This window comes from Typopeltis vanoorti, chromosome 25, assembly GCF_054136105.1.
Source record: "Typopeltis vanoorti isolate ZY-2024b chromosome 25, IOZ_Tvanoo_1.0, whole genome shotgun sequence".
Lineage (NCBI taxonomy): Eukaryota > Metazoa > Arthropoda > Arachnida > Uropygi > Thelyphonidae > Typopeltis > Typopeltis vanoorti.
Window position 1 is genome coordinate 1126068 of NC_143573.1, and position 23866 is coordinate 1149933.

Consider the following 23866-nt stretch of genomic DNA (forward strand, 5'->3'; position numbering starts at 1 on the left):
CCATGCTTCCTCCAATCTCAAGCTTAACACTCATAATCCGATCGTTCTTCCGGCACATCTCGCAGACTCCAGCTCCCTTCAGCTCCTTGTCGATGATGATTCCAACTCCATTTCTTCCATTCTCATTCATCCCGCTGTAAAACAGTTTATATCCTTCCGCCAGCTCCTTTGCTTTATTGCCCTTACACCCTGTCTCCTGCACACACAAGATCTTCAGCTTCCTTCTTCTCATCATTTCTACTATCTCCCTACTCTTCTCATGTATCCACATTCAGCGACCCAATTCTTACTTTACACACTCTCTTTCTGTTGGACTCGCTTCTTCAGCCGAACCCATCCTTGGTTCGGTAGCCTAAGCCCACTTCTCACAGTCCTCGAGCGACAGAACTGCGCATCGCTTACAGGGGACACCCTAGCCATTGCCCTTTCTCCGTTATTCGACATTTCATCCCTGGTTTTGGCATGTTTTTTTTACGGCCGAATGCCCTTCCTGATGCCAACCCTCCCCATTTATCCTGGCTTGGGACCGGCACCGAGATGGGCTAACTTGTCCTCCCCAGTGGCTGGGCTGTGATCAAGGTCAATAAACCTATGAAAGGGTGTTACAGGATATAGGTAGATGGAATCTTTCATTATATGTGTAAGGTAGGGAGAGGACAAGGGGGACTTCTTTGGAAGTTGAGTTTGTGTGCAGTTAAGAAATGGGTGAAGGCTAGATTTTTTTCTCAAAAAAGCAGTGAGTGAGTGGAACAGTTTACCTGTTCAAGTGGTGGGTGCATCTAGTTTGAATGAGTTTAAGAGAATGTATGACAGCTGGTACAGGTGATGTACAGCCTCCCTTGATGAGCACTTGACTCCCTGGGGGTCTCTGATAATAATAATCATTTTTCTCCTTCTTCACCCACAATCTATACAGACCATTGGAACACTATAAAGGCATGATAACTATTAAACTGAAACACTTCTCTTCATTTGGAATTGGTGAAGGTATATTTACTCTCTCCAGGTGTTTCTTTCATGGGAGTTCCTTAGCAAGGGGGAGAATTAGTCAATTTTCTAACTAAACATACACGCATAACCACAGTAATAGGATTTTTTAATAAGTAAATATTTCGTCCTAAGTAGGACATCGTCAGTACAGTTAATTCAAACAATGCTAGGAATCACATACAGTTAAGGCGCATGCTTACAATGGAATCCCTCTATATGTGCAGTAGTGTGTTATAGAATTAAATTAAAATATATCTGGAGAGAAAAAAAGATTACATTCAAATGAGATAACATATATAAATTATTTTACACAATTTAGGATGACAATTTCCCAGACTATAGGGATAGTAAGAACGTCATACAGTTCAAATAGGATCTGTAATGTAGGGCTTCAGAACTTTCATTATATATAAACATTCATGTTTATATAAAGATCTATTTAGAAGTTTGGTCTTTTTCCAATGGATCCTATGGTTTGAGTTTTCAATTCCATGTTGTGTGAGGCCAGATTTCTGCAGTTTGAAAAACCTCAGAAATCTAGCTTCACAGAAATTTATTTAAATCATCCTACAGGATATCTACATCAACTTTATCAGCTACTGCTCTCACCAGTTTTGCATTATCAGTAAACAACTGAATAGTGGCAGCCCGTGAAGTTTTAAGTGGAGGTGCTGCCCATACAAAATAATTTAAAAAAAATTCTTCTTTTCCTAATCAGTAACCAATTTATTAATAAATAAATAATTACTTATTAATAAATTGGTTACTAATTAGGAAAAAATTAATGATTTTTTTTAAATTTTGTATAGGCAGCACCCCCACTTAAAACTTCACGGGCTGCCACTGCAACTAAATATCTCCCACCCTTAAATCTTTCCCTATATCACTGATATACAAATCAGAGAGTTTTTTCAAGTGGCTTGAAAAAAGCTCTAAGTTTAGTCTCTACACCAAGGCTTTCAGGACTATGTAAAAATAAACAAAATGCAAAAATAAATAAATAATGATAAAAAATAAAATAATAAAAATAAAAAATATAAAAAACTGAAAATTTGCAAAAAAGCAAGATTCATTTTTTCACTCTTCATCACAGCTAAAATGGATGCTGAAGTTCCTCTTCTCACAAAGTCTTAAACTGCAGCTCACACAGGCTGTATAAATCTAGTCTTGTAACCCACACGTAAATTCAAAAATCAGTAGTAATGTAGTGCACTGTTTATCAAATTAACTTTGAAAACAAACAATTTTAAAGTTTACAAAATCCACAGAAGGCATAAGAGAATTTCCTGAAGTAATATACATTGCACTATTAAAAATTGTGGAAACCAAACTAGATTAAACAAGGAATTAACATTAAAAAATAACTACGCTTATGCAATAATACTATTATTATTCTCTCCTTCTGTACCTGCTAATCTTTTTTTTATTTCCTGAAATTGTGGTAAATGATCTGAAATACTGAACTTTTTTTCCTAATACTTTTGTAAAAAAATGGCTATAATAAAAAAACAATTCACATGATCCTCCATAAAAATACCAATTAAAATGAAAAAGATTATAAGAATGCCATAGCCATACCATATGTTAGAGGCATCTCAGAAAAAATAGAACACTACAGAAATACAACATCAAGACTACCTTCAACTCCCCAACAAAATTAAAAATTTATTCAGTTCTTCCAAAGATCCTCTTTCATACCTGGCCCACCCATCGGTTTACAAAATCTAATGTACATGTATTCTTGTTGAGAGGCTTATACGCTGGTTATACATGATATCTAATAATTAAGGAATTGACAGCGTACACTAGAAATATAAATTAAATAAACTTTAATATAAACTTTCCGATATTTCGGCAAACGTCACGTTGCCATCTTCTTGGGAACTTATTACAAAGACAAGTGCACACAAGTACTACATAACAGCAAATGAGAACCGAAGCTAGGAAGCTAACGTTTTCCTAAAGTCCTGATGGTGCCCCCTGGCAGGCCATATTGATAGTTCTTGGCCTTTGGGCTGAAGTTCTTCTGATAAATGTTTCCCAAATTTGGGACAGTCTCATGCATCCAAATTTGTTGAGGTTTGGCATGTTCCTAAGGGCTGAAGCTGATTCCATGAATAGTCTTTCATATTTGAACTTGCTGCGGTGTATTACTGTGGCTTTCTTCCATCTTATTCTGTGGCAAGTATCCAGAGCGTGGTCTGCAAGCCCAGAGTGGCTGTATTTGTGAAATCGGATGTAATCCTTGTGTTCTGAGATTCTGATATTTGCTGTCCTGCCTGTTTGGCCAAAGTAGGACAGTTTAATCCAACATAATGACATAATGGTCAGTTTTGACGTCTCCTCCTTATTCACGAATGTCCCCCTCAAAGAAACCTTAGAGCTAATCCAAGCTAAATTTCCTCCCGATATCTCAGCCCTATTTCAGTTTACAATGAACTCAGGCTATTTTGTTTGGCAGGAAAAATTCTACAAACAGATAGAGGGGACAGCCATGGGTTCACCACTTTCCCCACCCTTGGCTAACTTCTTTATGGAGACTTTTGAAGAGAAAGCGCCTTAAACTCAGCCCCACAAAAACCTACCATATGGCTTCACTACGTTGATGATGTGTTCGCTATTTGGCCACATGGCCCGGATTCACTCCTCTCCTTCCTAACACACTTAAACAACCAACAATCTAGAATCAAGTTCACCCTGGAAAAAGAGGAAAACAATAACCTCCCCTTCCTAGACACACTAGTCACCCACCAACCTGATGGAACCTTGGTTTTCTCAGTTTATAGAAAACCCACCCATACAGGCAGATACATTCACCAACAATCCCATCACTCCCCCCCTCACAACAATATGGAGTTATTAAGACACTATTCAACAGGGCAAAAATAATCTGTTCAAATGATCAAGCCCTAACCACTGAACTAAATCACATCTGTGACAATCCGGGCCATGTGGCCAAATAGTGAACACATCATCAACCTGCAAATAGTGGAATCATCTACCTGCAACGCATAATAAAGACTCTTACGTATATCAGATAACAGTGTTTGTTTTATATTTTCAGCCATTTCAGTGATTCTTCGATGAATGGTACTATTTGAAAGGCAAATCCGATCAAAAGATCTTTTTGCATTATCTCCGATCATAATTTCCGGTATTATTTTTGCTGCAGGCTTGACCAAAATTTCATCAATTATTTCTGCTGCACCACTTTTTGCTACTAATAGCGACACACGATATGAAGCTTCTAAAGCCTTCATGTTTTCACCACATGACACGATCGACATCACTTTTTGAGATTCTTTTAAATTTTTTAGTTTATTTTGAAAACATTCGACAGGTTTGTCCTTGCGTTCATTATGTTTCGATTCAAAATGGCGATTTAAATTACATGGTTTCATGCCTTCATTTTTTAAAGTTTCACCGCAAATTACACATAATGGAATAGGTTCCTCTTCATTTCCGGTCGATGAAAATCCACATTTCAAGTAATTTATATCGTACTTACGAAGTTTTCTCATCTTCTTCCTAGTTGGTTCTTTAGAGATGTCAGACGACACACACTTATCAATTTCACTTGATCCAGATACAATATCAACATTTTCTTGTTGCTGACAGCTACTTGTATCTACTATGTTCCTCTCTTTTGCGCATTTTAAAAATCTAGTCTTTAACCAGTGATTCATACTTGAGAATTTGAAAGCTAAAAAAAAATTACCGTATTTAACAAACAGTTCTTCAACAAATGGCTAGTGAAAGCAGAATTCAAAACAGACAGCAATGGCAGGCCAGTAGAGGTAAAGCAGCTATGAAGATGTTCACATGATTGGTGCGGTATTAATAAAAGATCGCGCTACTAATTGACAAAGACAAGCCGACAGTTCAGTTGAAATGCTAATTCCCTTCAACCGAATTCCATAACATCTGAAACACATTTCTATATATTTCTTAGTTTTAACACGTTCACTCAAACAAAACCATATTTTGCCGGTGCACCATATGGTTTTGATTGTCTACTATACAGCATTTTATGTGGGAGGGGTCATGCAATTCATTAGTTCCATTTTTATCCCAGTTGTCTCTAATTGCAATGTTTGTTGAGAAACATATTACGCAGCCTGCAGATGTCTTTGTACCTTATTCAGTGATACAATAGGAACGTTTTACAATCTCAAACTTAAATATTATTCCATGCATTAATGATGCATAGCCGAAAATTGCCACGGACCCCCCTGAAGACCTTTCGCGGACCCCCGGGGGTCTGCATACCACACTTTGAGAAACACTGATCTATACCAACACCATCTACAGCCGACCACCACCACTAGTATTTTCACAGATAATCACAAACATCCATGCCCATGATGAGATCCGAACCCACAGCCTTTTGGCTGGAGAGCAGATAAACTAATCACTCAGCCAACTTATACTCAATATATTTTTCTGATGATGACTTTAATACAGAGGTCAAAACGTCAAATATTACTTTCCTAATATTAAGTAAAGTAATTATATTAAGAAGTGTGTTGTGCTTCTCCAAATACTTAACAACGAATGCTGACCATCGTGTAACCTTAAAAGAAAAAAAAAACATTCCTATAAAATTATTTACAAATAAATCAAATATTTGCACCCTTTAAAAATTCCAATTAAATAATTCAATAAATGTAATTTATGACTGTAGTCATAAATTAACATGAAAGGTTACCTGATTTTGCTGAAGTCTGCAAATCTGAAACTGAATCAGACTGAATAATAGGAAACTTATGCTCTACTTTTATGTCCTGATTTATGCTCTCATTATCTGAATCATGACTCTGGATACTTTCTGTGATTGATACTGTGTTTGTGGGAACATTATGTTCATTAAACTTCAGCTGTGTTTCATTATCAACTGCTTCTTCTGAGAGCCCAGCAACTTCAATTTTCAGAACTTGTGAATGTGTTTCAGATATCTTCTTTGTAATGTTATTAAGCTTCTGTGTATGTACAAATGAGTCATTTGGATAAAATAATGAGAATTCAGTTCCATCAACTTGTCTTAGTTTTTCTTCTTTTTGGTAGGATTTTTCTAAAGTGTATGGCTCACCAGTATTGTTTCTAACTATCTCAACTCGAAGAATTCCATCACGTGGCCAATCTTTATATACATAATCAAGGCAATTAATTGGAGTCCTTATAAAAGCAATATGTATGTAAGCAAGAACAAGAAGAGATATCAGGGCCTAGAAAAGAAAAGAATGTTAAAAAACGATGGTTTAGTGATAGAACACAATTATTAAAAGTAACGAACAACTGCACATTCAGAATCAAATATTCCAAATAATAAGATATTAAAAAATACATGCTTGGATATAATTCCACTTAAATTCAGTTCTCCCTAGGTAATACTTACTTAAAGCTGATGGATCATTTTGAATAACTAATGCAGCTGATTTATTTCTAATATTTCATTTACAATAATGGCCTAAGATCGGATTAAGGTCCAGGCTATTCAAAGACCAAGCATAGTTTTAATTGGAGCATTTCCACTGTTCTGCAGACAGTTCTTGATTCATCTGCTGAGGTGAGAAGACGCATTATCATCTTGAAAAATGAAATCGTTTTAATTATGGAACCATTTTTTTATACTAGGAACCAAAAAATGCTCTAAAATTTCTTCGTAGACTTCAGAGTTGACTGTACGTAACATGATACATAGTTTTCCAACACCTTGTGATGTCAAGCAACCCCAAATGGTAAATGAGGGTGAAAATTTAGTGTTGGTATTAATGCACCCATTGAAGAACTTTTCACCAACTCTTTTTCCATACAAAAGTACCATTATTTTCTCTGGTTCCAAGGCAAATTCGAGATTCGTCACTAAAAATTACTTTATTTTTCCCAGTCATCAAATTCCTGATTTACATGATTTTTACACCATTGGAAACATGCTTTTTTTTTTTGTGATACTTCGTCAAAAGAGTTGTTTTTGCTTGGCAAAAGTGAAATCCTTGACCATTCAGTGATTTTGAACTGTGGGGTCACTTACCTTCACTCTGTAGTTCGACCATGCAGCATTAAGTTGTTTGGATGTTCAACGGTACACGGTTTTCGCAAGTTCAGCCAGTTTTCTGTCCAGTTTATGTAATGTGGACTTCCACTTAGAGCCATGTTTTTTACACTATTAGTCAAACGATATTTTTTCCAAATGTTGCATACAGTACTTTGAGCACATTTTAGTAATCTAGCGACTTGCCTTTGAGACATTCCGTCTTTCAGATATTCAATCATTCTGTTTTTTAAATTGCTGGAAAGTTATTTCACAGGAGTCATCCCTTAATACTATAGAAAGAATTCAGATTTTGCAACCACAATTCTACTCCTTGTAAACATTTTCTCTATGCGCATGCACAGACAACGCATGCACAGACAACTGTAGATTTGCATATTGGAGAATGAATGATAAGCATGTTTCCTCAACGATCACTTACTTTTTTCTAACTGTCAGCTTGATCAGATACTTTTTTCTAACACCGATAATTTATTTTCTTTAAATTAACTTTAAATCTTTGAATTGTACATAAATTTTTCTTTTCTTTTTTATACTTTAAAGTGAGCTATTTCATTTCTTGAATGCTAAAGCATTCGTGTGTCTTAAATTTCCAAGAAATATACGGGATATATTGCAGTCATTGGCAGTGATAAACAACAATGACTGGATATTTTTTGCCAGGGAGTTGTATGTAACAAGGATACACAAGGATTGAAATCTTGGATTTCATTATCTCATCAGAGGATGTCATTATAAATGAGGTGTCAAATTTCCCTCCAGTTGGTGAGAGAGTGACCATAAAGTGATTACCTGGGTGGTTGGTAGCAGTGTGAAGAAAGGGTATATGTGGAACTATAAAACTGGTGATTATGAGAAGTTGAGGGTGACTCAGTTGGTAAGGATAGCAAAAGTTCTGTATGAGCAACAGTAAGCTAATGAAGCCAAAAAAAATTCTAGGGAGTTCTTTCGATATGTAGTCAGCAAAAAAAAAAAAAAAAAAAGAATGATTATGGTAGGATGGCACCAATCGGATAATAAGGACAACTGCTGCAGAGGATATAGTTGAGATATTTAATGAGCAGTTCATAAAGCTCTTTCATCCTTGTGAATGTGACATCATGGAGAGTTTGACAGCAGTGGATGATGAGGAGAGACTGACTGTTAGCGAGGAAGAGATATATGCGGAATTAAGCAAACTTGATATTAATAAGGCTATGGGACTTGCTGACTTGGCACGGGAGTAGGATATCTGTTCAATATTGCAAATTTTGAAGGAATGTGCCAGGGAGTTAACATCTGCCTTGTCATATTTGTTTAATATGAATCTTACACTGAGTCAAGTTCCAAAAGAGTGGGAGGAAGGTAAGAATATACTGCTTCATAAAGGAGATGACAGCATTCAAGCATCAAATTATAGACCAATCTGTGTGTCAGGTGTTAGTGGACGTGGACATGGGAGATGGATACAGAGTAGTATACTTAGACTTTGATTTTCTAGATTACCGCATGATAAGTTGATAGTATAGTCAAACTAAAGTGGATGGGGTTGGATATTAGACTAGTATATTGGATTGCAGATTGACTGTCTGATAGGTATCAATAAGTTGTGTATGGGGGAGTTAATGATATTGGGGAAGATTTGAATGGGGATATATACAGTTGTTTGCAGATGATGCAAAGTTGGGACAAACTATGAGAAGTAGAGCAGATGTTGTTAACTTACAAGAAGACTTGAATAGACTGAGTGAATGGGCATGGGAGTGCGGTATCTGTTCAATATTGCAAAATGTAAAGTTTTAAAATTTGGAAAACAAAGATGGGATGCAGAATTTACTCTTGGTAATAATATATTGTTCGAGGTGAAAGAAATAAGAGATCTTGGGGTGATGGTGGATAAGAATCTAAAATTTAGAGGGCATATTGCCAAACTTGTGAGGACAACACAATGAATTCTGGAAATGATGCAGAGAACACTGACTTATAGAAGTAAAGAGATTCTGGTTCCACGGTATATGACTCTGATTAGGCCACATTTACTAGTGTGCACAGATTTGGTCACCTGGTTTTCAAAAGGAAAGATATGCTAAAAAGGGTCCAGAGACGATTGACAAAAGTAGTTTCTGATCTTTGGAATATTGAATAAGAAGGAATGTTGAGACGATGCAATTTGCAGTCTAGTGGATAGGAAAATCAGGAGAGATATGATAGAGACATACAGGTTGGTAAGAGGTTGTTATAGGATTAACGTTGAAAAGGTTTTTTATCACACATATCCACATATGCAGATTATGCAGTAATTATAACAGATAACAAGTCAAATCTCCAATACTATAAGAAAATTATGAGAAACCTGCAGAAATTATAATATAATTATAAATTTAAGTAAATCAAAGTTAACAAATATTGGAAGAGATTTGGAAGATATATATAGATAATATTTAATCAGGAAATTATAGAAGTTAATGGATTTAATTACCTAGGAACATATTTGACTTCAAATTTAAATGACATTGCAACAACAAAACATAGACTCTCAGAGCATTGGTCAATGATGCATAAACTTTATAAAATTTGGAAAAACAACAAAATTCCCACAACTCTAAAAATAAAATTATACAAAAGTATAACACTATGAACAGCTCTCTATGGAGCAGAAACTTTGACCTTGAAAAAAGAGGCAGAGAGGAAACTGTTGGCTTTTGAAATTAAATGGTTCAGGAAAATCAACAGAACACCTTGGACAACCTCAATTTTTGGCCTGAACCCAGCTTGTTCTTCTTTGAGTTCCTCTTCCAAAATCTTCTTCAATCTCTTTTCATGTATGCTTGCATAAATCTTACCTGGAACACTAAGTAGAGAAGTTCCTCTGTAATTCTCACATTCAGTTTGTTCCCTTTTTTTATAGATGGGTACTATGGGAGATCTGCTCCAATCATTGGGAATTTGACCATCTGACCAGACCTTATGAATTATACAGTGCAGCCATTGCAAAACTTTTATATCTCCATATTTAAGCATTCTATATTGGTATAAAATTGAATTTCTTATTGAAAAGAATAACATGTAAGAAAGTTTTAAAGGGAATAAAAATTTAGCAGCTCTCAGATGTGAACTGTATACTAAAATACACAAAGATTATTGAAGAAAAAATGAAAGTGTTTGAGAACAGGAACCAAACATTGGAGATTCAGTGGCAAGCCTTGAAGAAAACCCTGATTGACTCAGCCAGAGAGGCATGTGGTGAGGTTGTCTGCAAGGATAGAAAAATCAGAACTCCATGGTGGACACAGGAAGTTAAAGAGGCAGTGAAGGAAAAGAAGAAAGCATATCAAAAGTTCCTGGCAAATAAGTCAGCTTTTGCTCTTAGAGAATACAGAGACAAATGTAAGAAAGTGAAACACTGTGTAAAATTAGCTAAACAAAAGTCATTGGAGGACTTTGGCAAGGACATAGAAAATAAATATCAAGAAGGTGGTAAGATATTCTGGAGGTTGTTGAAGAAGCTTAGAAATGGAGGAAAGAGTGCTATAAAAGGAGTTAGAGATGATAAAGGTGACATGAAAACAGGATAAAAAGAAATCCTTGAAGTATGGAGTAATTACTTTGAAAAATTGCTAAATGAAACAAGCAGTGATAGCACAGCAGTGGTAAAAAAACACTCGAAACAGGATTCAGGAATACATATCCATACTTGAAGTAGAAAAAGCCATCAAAGGCTTGAAATGTGGAAAGGCAGCAGGAGTAGATGATATTCATCCATAAATGCTGATGTATGGTGGTATAAAAGTCTTACAGTGGCTACATTGCATAGTTCAGAATGCCTGAACAGAGGGACGAATTCCCGATGATTGGAGTGGATCTCTAATAGTACTCATATATAAAAAGGGAAATAAAACTGAATGTGAGAATTACTGAGGTATTTCCCTACTGAGTGTTCCTGGCAAGATCTATGCAAGCATACTTGAGAAACGGTTGAGAATTGTGGAAGAAAAGCTTGGTGAAGAACAAGCTGGATTCAGGCCAAATAGAGGCTTTCAGGATCAGATCTTCACTTTACGACAAATAGTTGAGAAAGCATAGGAATATAACAAAGATCTGTATTTAAGTTTTGTCGATCTGGAAAAGGCATATGACAAGGTGCCAAGAGAGAAGCTATTCAATACGTTACAGTTATATGGTGTCAATGGGACATTATATCAAGCAATATCTTTATTTCAGTTGCAAGTCAGCAGTTAGAATTGAAGGAAGTACAGGAAGATGGTTTAATGTTAAATCTGGTGTGAGACAAGGATGTACATTATCCCCTCTGTTATTCATTATCTATATGGATCACATTATGAAGGAAAGTGGTATTAAACATGATATCAGAATTGGAGATGTTAATGTCAGCTCTTTGCTTTATGCAGACGCTGTTATACTTCTAAATAAATCTGCTACAAATTTGCAAGATTCTCTGACTAAATCGAATAACTGTTGTAATAGATGTGGTATGAAGGTCAGCAGTAAAAAGACAAAGACAACGAAAATAGGTAGAATTGTTGAAAATGTCAACTGTGTTGTGAATGGGGAACCTGTGGAATGTAAACATTTCAGCAACTTAGGCACAATTTTTACTGAAGATGGTAAATTAAATATGGAAATAGACAACAGAATCAACAAATCTGGTATGGTAGGCAGTCAATTGAATAAATTCATATGGAATAAGATAGAAATTAGTCGGGACACTAAATTAGCTGTATACAAGACAGTATTCAAACCAGTTTTAACTTATGAATCTGAGAGCTGGGTCAGAAGTAAAACACTTGACCAAAGACTAGAGACCGCAGATATGAGAGTCCTGAGAAAGATTAGAGGCGTGAACAGATGGCATCAATGGCAATATCATATTAAAAATGAAGATATTAGGAAAGAACTTGACATTGTCAGCATCCAGGAATGCGTTAGCAGAGCAATCTCAGGTGGTATGGTTACTTAAACAGAATGGGCGAGGAAAGATTAGCAAAACAAGTGTTCTCTGCCAGGTTGGCAGGAAAACGACCCAAAGGAAGACCAAGATATAGGTGGATTGATACGGTACAAAGTGCCTTAGATGACAGAAATATAAGATCTGATAATGTGGGAGTCTTGACAAGTAACAGACTGATTTGGAGGAAAATTGTAGATAGGGAGTTAGTAATGATGTAAATTTTTCATGTAGTACTATCATATCCTGTACACCCCTTGAGGGTACATGTCAGGAATTTGATGATGATGGTTAAATATTATATATTTCAGCTGCCTTTCCACATTTCAGGAGTTTGATAACTTTTTCATATCACCTTTATCATCTCTGATTCCTTTTACAGTACTCTCTCCTCCATTTCTAAGCTTTTTCAGTAGCCTCCAGAACATTTTACCACCTTCCTGATATTTATTTTCCATTTGCTTACCAAAGTAAGAACTGGATTTGTGAATAGAAGCAGAGGGATATGATTGAGGCATATCAGATGGTAAGGGATTATTATTACATTAATGTGGAGATTTTTCACAGAGCAGAGGGAGACAAGTAAACATCCATAGAAACTCTATAATAAGGGTGTGAACAATTGAGTGAGGAAAAAAAGTTATTTTTTTGTTCCTCACTCATTTTTTGAGAGTGTAGTGAGTGCAGAAAGGGGCGAATGGATTTAAGGCACAGTGAAGGCACATTTAAGGATCATCTTGTATGAGAATGTGGACCTCTGTAATGAGTCTTTGGACCCCATGGAGGTCTGATGTTAAGAATTATAATAAAAGTATTTGTTTGTAATTGTTTTGAATATCATAATGCTTAATCTAACTTTGAATCACTCATACTGTAAGCTGAAAAAAACCGAAAATAAATAAATAAATAAATAGACCTGACTCTGCCCTGAAGATCAAAAATGGGATCAAGCCTCCTCTACAATCTAATCATGCCTTATGCCAGCAAAGTATGACCTCTCCTGTAAGGGATGCAGATGCCACACATCAACCAGAATTCTGCTATACTATTTATACTAGATAGCTTCCTGTATGATAGTTTAATCCTTGTTGTAGAACATACATAACATACATATATATATGTAAGAAGAATGATTTACTCAATTGATATACATTTTTTAAAAAAATTGAAGTTGAAAGTTTTGAAAGTTTATTTTCAAAGTTTAAAGGATTAAACTAATTTTATTATAAAAAAATTGAAGGACCAGAAACCAAGAAAAATGAAACCAAAGTTTAATAGCACGAGTTTCAGCCTTCTTCAGGTGCACATTAAAAAAGAAATAACCAGTAAAATATGGAAGAAATAATTGCAAACATCACGGAAAGTAAGTGTATGTATATTCAACATTGAAATGTTAAGTCTGCGCATTCAAAACTGTTCTCTCATCGGCTTCTTTGTTGGGAGTATGTGTGCGTATAGCATCTCGCAAATGCCAGTATTTGATTGTAGCACAATGACAGTCTGAAAGGTTGTAACTCATGTTGTTGTTGAGATGTAGGGGGTTGAGAATGATTTCTTTTGATTCTATTATCTTTCTTTCTAAATCATCGTGGCAATGGAAAATGTTATTAGACTTGTCCCATAGGGCTGTATGGCTAAGGTTTTCTTCATCAGAATCGGCCAAGATCTTCTAAATAGATGTTCGCTAGTACAGGTGACAACGGATTACCCATTGCAAGGCCATAATTCTCTTTATAGATGGTGTCCTGAAACTTAAAGTATCCTGAGTGGATGCAATGAGTAAGTAAGGCCATGATCTTTTTAGATAATTTATCTTTGAGTAGTACAAGAACTTCATCCATAGGAACATTGGTAAATAAGGAGACCATCAAAACCAGCCATGATTTCATCTTCCTTAATAATAATATCTCTCATACATGAAACAAAATCTGCAGAGTTTTAAATAAAAGACGATGATTAACGGAAAAACATTTGAGAGATTTAAGCAGATTTTTGAAAGGTTATATATTGGAGAATCAATTCCTTCTACAATAGGTCAAAGTTGGGTATTTCCTTGTGAATTTTAGGTAGTCCATATAATTGTGGAATAAGCGGATGGAGAGAACAAAGAGAAAGGAATATGTTTCTAGGTATATGTCTGCAAATATTTATAATATGTTAGCCGAAAGTGATATTGAAAGCGGAGAGGACAGTTTGGATAAAAACAGCGAGACAAATTTATATCATCAAAGTGTTGGCATTTTTGACTTGTCGAGTGACAATAGCGACAGTAGCAGTGGAAGTTCAGTTCAAGGCGATGTTCGTAAATGTTTGAGACCGATATCGTCTAGTAGCGATGATTCCGATGTAACAGAAAATGAATGGAATTGGCAAGAAAAGGAAAATATTCCTATTATAAAACCATTTACGGAAATTCCCAGCGTCAATGCAATTGCTTTGCTAAGATTTGGTGCAAATCCGACACCTCTTTCTGTTGTGAAACAAATACTTTGTGATGATTTCTTTGACATGATAGTTACAGAAACTAATAGCTATGCGGCTCAAGCGATAAACGAGGAAATTACTAAAAAGATTGAAGAATGGTATCCAATAACAAGTGAAGAATTGCAGGCATATTTGGCATTACGTATAATTATGTCACAGTGTAAAAAAATCTAATATAGACATGTATTGGTCAAAGAGGACTGTGGTCGAGACACCTATATATTCAAATATTATGCCTCGTAAACGCTTCTTGGCTATATCTCATTTTCTCCATTTCGTGGATAATGAAACAATAAAGAAAGACGACAAAATATGTAAAGTGTGAAATATAGTCGACTACCTGAGTTTCAGCAATTATATACACCAGATAAAAATGTAGTAATTGACGAATCCCTTATGAAATATAGAGGTCGACTAAATTATGTACAGTTCATGCTAGCAAACGAGCACGATTTGGGATAAAATTTTACAAGATATGTGAATCAGACTGGATATTGTTCAATGTTCAAAATTTATACAGGAAAGGATAAAATTCCGGGAAGCGATACACCTGCATCTCAAAATGTTGTCATGGAGTTGGCCGAACCTATTTTAGGAAAAGGATATACGTTATTCTTAGATAATTGGTATTCGTCACCAGATTTATTTTATTTCTTGAGAAAAAATAGTAAAAATGTTGTGGGGACAGTTAGAAAAAATCGCAAGAATATGCCTAAGAAATTGACGACATAAAATAAAAAAAAGCGAATCAAAAACTTTATCTTGTCAAGGAATTTTGTTATTACGTTGGCGCGATAAGAAGGATGTTTACATGATAAGCACAAAGCATTCAAAAGAAGAAATGGTATATACAGGAAAAGTAAGGAGAAGTAAGAGGGGCAATGAAGAAAAAAGTAATAAAACCTAAATGTGTTCTTGAATACAATAGCGGAATGGGTGGTGTCGACAGGCAAGACCAACTACTTGCTTGTTTTCCGATCAGGCGAAAATGCATCAAAGGTTAAAAGAAAATATTTTTCTATTTGATGGATATCGCTATTTACAATGCTTATGTTTTAAATTCCAAACTACCCAATACATCAAAACCAACAATAGTCAATTTCCATTTGAACATAGCAGAAGATATGTTGTCAAATATATCTTTACCTAATTATAGTACCCATGGACATCCATCGCAAAAGGACTGCCCAATTAGACTGCAGGCAAAAAATTGAGCACATTTCCCTGAACATATACCCCCTACGGATAAAAAGCAACATCCAGCAAAGAGATGCCATGCACGTGCCAAGCATAATGTAAGAAGTGAGACTACATGGCAATATAAAAAATGTTTGATAATGTTACATTTATCTAATTGCTTCGAAATGTATCATACCTTGCAAAATTATTAATATTCTTTATAATAAGGTAACAATTAACAAAATAAATCACATGAATTAAATAAATAGTAGTTTTATCTGTTTCAACTTTAAAAATAATTTATATGTCAAAGGGTTAAGGAAGATGAAATCATGGCTAGTTTTGATATAGTCTCCTTATTTACCAATATTCCTACGGATGAAGTTCTTGTACTACTCAAAGATAAATTATCTAAAAAGATCATGGCCTTACTTACTCATTTCATCCACTCAGGATACTTAAAGTTTCAGGACACCATCTATAAACAAAATTATGGCCTTGCAATGGGTAATCCGTTGTCACCTGTACTTGCGAACATCTATTTAGAAGATCTGGAAGTTAAAGCCATCTCTTCTTATCCTGTAAAACCAAGAATTTGGAAATGATATATTGATGATATTTTCCTGATTTGGAGCCATGGCCATGAATCTCTCCTGAACTTCCTAGAACATCTAAATAATCAACCTCGGAACATAAAATTTACGGCTGAGTTTGAGGCTAATGGTTCTCTTCCTTTTTTGGACATCAAACTGACCTGTTCCTCAGAGAAGTTAAAAATCTCGATTTACAGAAAAGCTACCCACATCAACAGATATCTCCACAGTAAATCCCATCATTATCCTCCTCAAAAGCTTGGAATCATTTCTACATTAGGACATCGTGCTTGCTCTCTTCTTGATGATGAGAAAGAACTCAATTTTCTCAGGTCTACTTTTCAACTAAATGTTTATTCACAAAAAACAATTCACAAATTCCTATTAAATCCACCCGTTCACAATAATGAAGAGACCAATAAGGTGAATGGTAATATTTCTATACCATACATAAGCTCTGTCTCACCCAAATTGGCCAAGGTTCTTAGGAAATACAGCATAAGAACTTTATTTACTCCTCTTCCAAAAATCTGCTCCTTAGTGAGCCGTCCGAAACCTAGACATCACAACCTTAAATATCCTGGTGTTTACCAAATTTGGTGCAACTGTGATATACCATACTTTGGCCAAAAGAGAAATCGATCGAGTTACGCATTGAAAAACATAAGAGAGACATCAGTTACAGGTGAAAATGATCCAGTGCTTTGTCTAGTCATGTTCTGTTCTTGGCCGATTCTAATGAAGAAAACCTTAGCCATACAGTCCTGTGGGACAAGTCTAATAACATTTTCCATTGCCACAATGAATTAGAAAGAAAGATAATAGAATCAAAAGAAATCATTCTCAACCCTCTACATCTCAACAACCACCTGAGTTACAACCTTTCAGACTGTCATTGTGCTACAATCAAATACTGGCGTTTGGGAGTTATTATATGCATGCATATGCCCAACAATGAAGCCAACAAGAGAACAGTTTTGAATACGCAGACTTAACATTTCAATGTTGAATATATATGCACTTACTTTCCATGTTGTTTGCAATTATTTCCTCTATGTTTTCCTGGTCATTTCTTTTTTAATGTGCACCTGAAGAAGGCTGATACAAGCTGAAACTAGTTGTGCTATTAAACTTTGTTTTTATTTTACTCGGTTTGTAAAGCATCAGAAAATGGAAATGCTACAGCTGGTCTTATCAAAAGTCTGACAGGTAGCAATCAATATGCAAGGAAACTGTTAATAGGAAACTAATAATGACACCTTAAGTGTAAGATTATCATTGTACCACTTTGTCTGTACCTCAGATATACCAGCATATATCCTTGAGGATATTATACCAGTATGTCTGGAATACTAACTGGAATACTAACTACAACTACTAAAAGGTTGAATAACCATAATACCAACAATACTAATGGGCCAAATAACCAAAAGGCCAACAGTTATGTTTTAAGTAAAATGAAAATTTAAAAATTGATGGATACAAACAGAATCTTACTATTGATTTAATGTTAGATTTTAAGATGCTGATAATGTGGATATTATTATCTATAATTATAAAAGTTATCCTATTAAAATTAAACTGGAGACCTGATTCCATTTTTAGACTTCAGGGCTAAAAGTCTATTTTTTTTGTTTTGTTTCATCTTGCAACTATCAGCTAATGCCTTTTATTCCCCTTTTAGTCCTAACTTTTGGAGACTAAGTGGACAATTCAGTCTCCACTGGTAGCCAATCAGATATAGCTGGCCCAAGACTATCACTAATTATAAGTGGCATCCGATGAAGAGATGAGTAACATGTGTCACCATCTCGTGGTCCCTAACTCTGACAAAGTATGCTATTGTCTGAAATAGTGTGGATTCTATAGTTGACTTTCTTGAGTTCACAGGACAAAAAACTAGTTTCTGGGATAAAAAAAAACCACTGCTCATTCAAGAGATCAACTAACTCAAGAAACAGTTGAAGAAAGACTTAGAAAAAGTTTCTCTAATCGGTGTCTAGACTAGAACATAAGTCTTTCTTTGGGCAGCCTAGCACATAGGATGCAAAAGCCACTTCCACTGAGGTACATAGGAAATTTTACAGATATATTTGAATTTCATATATTTACACGAAATTCTCTTTAGGAAAAAACATGACATTTTTAACATAAAGATGAGCCATTAACATAAAGTTTTAACATAAAGTTGGTCTTTATTACTGACTAATAAATGAAACCAAAATAAATAACACTTTATTTAAAAAGTACTGAAACTTAAAAAAATTAATAAATTCCTGTTATGATCTGAAACTAAAGTATGGAATATACACAACTGTCGGCTCTGTGCTTATTTAAACCCTATAGTTTTGGTTCATTATCTGGCAGCCTTAGATCCAGATCCATATATTTTAGATAAGGCCACATCTAGACATTTTTCCACATTATTCACCTCAGGCAGTGAAATCTGCTAGTGATAAATGAAAAATCTCTGAAAGATGAAAGATCAGCTAACGGTGCTGTTCTTTCATCTATCAGATTAGCCTAGTCTTTAAAGTATATGAAACAGTGTGATTGGGAAAAAGGATTGCTGTGAAGAAATCTCAATACAATACGATACTGTTTTGTGATTCTCCCTCTTTCCTCCTATCTCATATTTATTTATTTATTTAAATCATTCCACTATTTCATTAAGTGTAATTTTCTCCACTTACAGGATATATATATATATATATATATATATATATTAAAAAAAATAAAAAATAAAAATAAAAACATTTTTCTCCCTAATGTACACTGAGTGTACATTAGGGAGGAAAAATCAATTTAATTAAAATATATTCCTACCTTTGCTAGAATCAAAATCTCCAATGCCATTCTAACTGGACGAGGAAATAATTTTGCATATGTCAGAGCAATTCTCACAAACACGGTATGAAAAAGATGATTTCTTGCATTCAGTGCAGGATTTTGATTATTGTTGTTATTGAGTTGTGGTTGATTGTTGCCTATTAGGTTGCCATTGACAACTCCTAAATCTGGCAGTGCATTATTTCCTGACATGATAGATGGTTAATTTATGATTACCTGAAAGAAATTAAATAAATGTAAATTATCTCTATTAAATTATCCACACAAGAAATCATGATACCAAAATTAAACTACTTAAAATTAAAATTCTCAGTGCAAAATATCAGAACTTTTTAACTCTGATTGAAATTTCAAAAAAGAAAGAAAGCAAAGAACTAGCAAGCATTTCTACTATTAAAGGATATCTTCTGAGTGGATGAAATGCCAACTAGACTTACTAAATAGTAGATAACTTTCATCACCCAGTGAAATGGCAAAACAGCCTTGTTTACTGGGGTGGTTGAAGTGGCTGTTGCTATGTTTGATTCCCACAGAGCAAGTGTTCTGGTTTCTCTTTAACCCTCCTCCCTCCCATATCTTCTAACATGCAGTGTATGGTGAGTGATATTCTTCATGGACATGGCGAACATACTGTGGAGATACCAAACCTCCTCCCACCTTTGAGGATAAAGCAAACCTGCACACTGCTGTCAGATAGTGCATAGGACTAAATCTTAAGAGGCTTTCTCATCAGCCAGTGCATAATCTCGTTGCATCTATCCTGAGGAAGGACACAGAAACTGGATGCATTTGTATGTCTAAGAATCATTCCCACAGCATATTCTCCTGATCTTTTTTTTCTTCGCCTCTGAAATATTAAAATGACAGTAAACCTAAATAAATAGTGGTAAAATAAAAATAAAAAAAACAATCCTCATTCAAAAAATTCCAAAAAATTTAAAAAACTCAAAAAAAACAAACTTACAAAAAAATTTCTTTCCTCATTCACTTCAACATTTGTTGCATAAATACCCACTTAAATGATGCACAATATCATCTGCAGACACCTAAACCTGACTTCCTGATTTTGATCTCTTTTCTGAACTCAAAACTGCCACAAGAGTTTCTCATCAACAACCCAAGCCACACCCAGTATGATTCCTTGCCCCACAAGCATTCAAAGATTGTTCAGGACAGGCAATAACCACCCCATGCAATGAATCATCCATTCAAGGAATATAAGGTTGCATAAAAGCACAGGTAGTACTTATCCAAGTCTCAATTGTTTCTAATTCCACTGACCAAGTTGGAAGAGAACTTTTTTTTTTTTGTTATGTTGGGCCCATATACGAGAGGTTGGTCAACCTAAGGTATCTACTATAAGTCATGATCTAATGCAAACCATTCATTTTCCAACCAGAATCATATCAAAACACCAAATGGAAAGATCTCTGAGACATTTTGATGATCAAACTGTTTCTGTTCTTCATATCTACTGTATATGTCGGTATATAAGACGACTCTCAAATACTACAGAAAACCCCTCAAATCATGGGTAGTCTCATATGGCGAATATAAAAGGGGAAGCTTAATTTCTTGGATGAACATTTAGGTAGTTACAGTACATCGTTCTATAAGAAAATAGGCAGCATTTATAAACAAATCAGATTAATTTCTTGTTACATAAATTGATTTAAAATATTACAATAGATGCAAGTCTTAAAAAACAAACAATAATTATTAACCTCAATTTTCATGTTAATTTTCTTCATCATCTGTTGAAAATAGTTCTTCAGATTCATTGTTTAAATGATCGTCATATGAATCCCAGTTTGAATGCAGTGAATTGATTTTGTTTTCATCATCATTAGTGTCCCACAACAAATCATCTTCTGTACCATCCATAAGATTAGTACAATTCACACTTTTTAAATGATTTTATTACAGGCTCTACTTTTACTTTATTTTATGCTTTGAACACAACATATCAATTGATGCAGAGTGCATAGATCCACCATTTGTAAATGATTTTTCACCAGTCAACATCCAATTATTCCACTCTTCTCGCATGTGATCTTTAAATGGTTTGTTCAAGCAGACGTCTGGTGGTTGCAATATAGAAGTTAAACCACCTGGTATAACAGAAATTTTTGTGTGTTTTTTTTTCTAGATGACTTTTAGTATTCTCAGTTAAATGACTATGGAACATATCCCATACTAATAAACTGTGTTTCTTCATTATACTGTCTGGTCGCATGTTCCACACATTATTTATCCATAATTTCACACCATTTTTGTCTATCCATCCTTTTTTGGGAAAATGTACAAAACCATCTGAAGGAAATTTCATCTTAGGTTTAGTTTTAAGTTTGAAGACGATCATTGGTTTTAACTTGGTTCCATCAGCCAAACATGACAACACAACCATAAACCTTGTTTTTTCATGACTTCGAACTACCACACTCTTACTACCTTTAGACTCCACTGTTTTATTGCTTATCATATCAAAGCTCATAGGAGTTTCATCCATATTTCCAATATTTGACAATAGAAACTTATGTTATAATAAATTTAGTTTAATCCTTTATCCAAGTGTGAGCAAACAAAGTTTGCCCCTGAAAGTATCTTCAGGACTGGGATAAGGTAGTATAACACCGGGCAACTTGTTGCAAAGGTGGAGCAAGCTATCTCAGTATCACCCATAATGCAAAACACATCTCCTTGCGGATATGTATAATGTTATGCATTAAGGGGAGGGGCACTACCCAGACTAGTTTCGACCTTTATTGAGGTCTCTTCTCTAAATCCAGAGCAATTTAATAAAAAGGTGGCACACCTTTTGGCAACTCCTATAGGTAGAGATGACCTTGCCAATGCTTCTGCCTGGTATCTCCCACTGAAGAGACCTCAATAAAGGTCAAAACTAGTCTGGGTAGTGGTCCTCCCCTTAATGCATAACATTATACATATCTGCAAGGAGATGTGTTTTGCATTATGGGAGATACTGAGATAGGAGCGATGTTAGCTTACTCCACCTTTGCAACAAGTTGCCTGGTGTTGCACTACCTTACCCAACTCCTGAAGATACTTTCAGGAGCAGCTCACACTTGGATAAAGGATTAAACTAAATTTATTATAGTCTAACCAAGTGAAAAATAAACCTTCAAAGAAATTTATGTTCTTGTCTCAACTAAATAATAAATTTATGGAAACTAGTAAGTCTGTGGTCAAGATCTGCTGGTCATTTATGAGCAATTTTCGTTTTTTGTCGTAGTACCAGATTTTGTCTGTTCATAAAATGATTACACCATCCTGCAGTAGCTTGAAATTCTGTACTTTCATCCGGATTCAATCTTGACCATTTAAGTGAATATGCTCTAATCATATTTCTTTTTCTTAGATAACTATTCTGTCTTTGTTCGAATACCCATTCTGCAACGTGATTTTCCAGTTGCAGCCATCGGGTCATCCCCGTTCTCATTGTACATTTTTTCTTTGGCAATTTTTTTAAAATATCTTCTTTCTTCCTCCATTCGCTTACCATATTCTCGGTTATGTCAAACTTTCTTGCAGCAGCACAGTTATTAGTTTGCTTTGCCATTTCAATTACCCTTATTTTAATTCGAGCTTCATACTTTCTTCGTTTTGTTGCTGGTTCCATGATTTTAAATGATAACAATTTTATAATCCTAAAATTTAAAAAAAATGCAAAATTAATAATTAATTAAAATTGGGACTAATCACTTTTAATTAGAGTAATTCGCGTAAACACTAAATCTATGCTATGCAAAAAAATAACGGATATAACAACAATACCTAACATTGCATTAATACAAGAAGAAATTGGGGGGGGGGGATCGTCTTATACAACCGACATAAGCTTAAAACCTAAAAATAGCCTAAAATTTAGGCCTCGTCTTATATGCCAGTCGTCCTATATGCAGACATATATGGTAAATACTTCTTGTATTTGTGTAACAGAAATTATTCATGTTGAAATAAAGATTTTATTCCCCATGCTGTTTCAAAATTTCCCATCTTAGATATTGATCCAAGCTATGGTTTTTGAGATGTGTGCTAGCAGAGGCTATATACACTGCTTGGAAAGAAGTCAATAGACACCATAATTTGTTCATAGTGTGAACAAACTACCATGGCACCCACCTTAATAAGATGTAGGACGACCTTCTTTTGCTGCAATCACTGCAGCAAACCTACAGGCCATACTTTACAAGCATACAATAGTGATCAATGGGAATTTTGGACTATTCTTCCTGTAGACATGTAATGAGATCCTGGACTGTTGTGGGGCAGACATCCCTTAACTTCACCCAACACTCCGGCTCATCCCAAAGATGTTCAATAGGGTTGAGATCAGGGTTTTTAGGAGGCCAGTCAAGTGTGGTGATGTTCCTGTCCATAATCCATGCAGTTACAGCAGCAGCCTTGAGGCAGCCATTAAAGCCTTTGCTACCAGCCTCTGTTAGGCCACATCTCATTAACACAGCATCCAAGCAAAAAACAAGAAACAATATATGCAAAAACGATGTGGAACAACTTGGGGTGCCTCAGCAAAAACGCTTCGCTGCACTGCTCTTGGCCTCATTTACTCTAAAGCTGAATACTGCTCGCCAGTATGGCTGAACAGCGCCCATGTGTATTTGGTTAATACCCAGCTTAACACCACTATGTGCCTTATTTCTGGAACTGTAAAATCAACCCCAACCTACTGGTTCCCAGTGCTAAGCAACATCCCACCTCCACACATCCAACTTTCTTCTACATGAATACAGC

At 35.2% G+C, this 23866-nt stretch overlaps 1 protein-coding gene across 4 annotated transcripts in view; it reads right to left on the reverse strand.

Moving 5' to 3' along the window:
* Nucleotides 1-23866, reverse strand: part of LOC150092475 (membralin-like) — a 452321-nt gene that overhangs the window by 376952 nt on the left and 51503 nt on the right. For all 4 annotated transcript variants that reach the window (XM_090414438.1, XM_090414435.1, XM_090414436.1 and 1 more), the window contains exons 3-4: nucleotides 19070-19309; nucleotides 5699-6215 (exon numbers count right to left, since the gene is read on the reverse strand). In XM_090414438.1, coding sequence (XP_090270564.1) covers nucleotides 5699-6215; nucleotides 19070-19285 — 733 coding nt within the window. In that variant the 5' untranslated portion in view covers nucleotides 19286-19309. The remainder of the gene's footprint in view (nucleotides 1-5698; nucleotides 6216-19069; nucleotides 19310-23866) is intronic.